This window comes from Aptenodytes forsteri, unplaced genomic scaffold (genome assembly GCF_000699145.1).
Source record: "Aptenodytes forsteri isolate BGI_AS27 unplaced genomic scaffold, ASM69914v1 Scaffold33, whole genome shotgun sequence".
NCBI lineage: Eukaryota > Metazoa > Chordata > Aves > Sphenisciformes > Spheniscidae > Aptenodytes > Aptenodytes forsteri.
In genome coordinates this window covers 106692-107206 of record NW_008795037.1, presented here as the reverse complement: position 1 = coordinate 107206, position 515 = coordinate 106692, and the positions used below count along the sequence as shown (strand labels likewise).

The following is a 515-nucleotide window of genomic DNA, read 5'->3' as shown; positions in this document are numbered from 1 at the left end:
CCTGCCGCTTCGCTGGACCTTCCTGCGAGCTCCGAGAGCAGACTTGTCAGTGTGATGGGTCTCGGAGGGGAGCCCAGCGTCGCTTCCTCGCTTGCGGACAGCAGGAGCCCCCATTCAGCGCAGGGCAGTTGAATCCCGCTCGCGGCGGAGCAAAGAACCGGGACGAGATTTATTGTTTCATTCCCAGGAGCGTCGCTTCTACCTGCCAGCGAGTTTGGGCTGTGGATTTTATATTTGCTTCCCCACAAACCAAGGTTAGTCGGGTGGCTTTGGCTTTTTGGGAAGGAGCCCTGACCCAGCCCCGCTGCGTGCGATGGATTGAGGCGTGCCCGGCTGCGCCCCGAGCCCGGCCCCCGCCCGCAGCCCACATAGATGAGATGGAAAATCGGGGGCTCTTCTGCACCCTCTGTTACCTGATGTTCAATGCACCTCTGCTGTTCATCGTCACAGGTGAGTAGGAAACTTCTGCCTCCTCCCGCGGTGAGCCGCCGCTCCGGACACAACTTGCTGGCGGG

The 515-nt window shown here is 61.2% G+C and overlaps 1 protein-coding gene across 1 annotated transcript in view; it reads left to right on the top strand.

The window, feature by feature from the left end:
* The first annotated feature begins 244 nt into the window (after window positions 1-244).
* VSTM2B (V-set and transmembrane domain containing 2B) overlaps window positions 245-515 on the top strand; it is a 24794-nt gene continuing 24523 nt past the window's right edge. Inside the window, exon 1 of the mRNA XM_009276765.1 lies at window positions 245-450. Coding sequence (XP_009275040.1) covers window positions 378-450 — 73 coding nt within the window. The 5' untranslated portion in view covers window positions 245-377. The remainder of the gene's footprint in view (window positions 451-515) is intronic.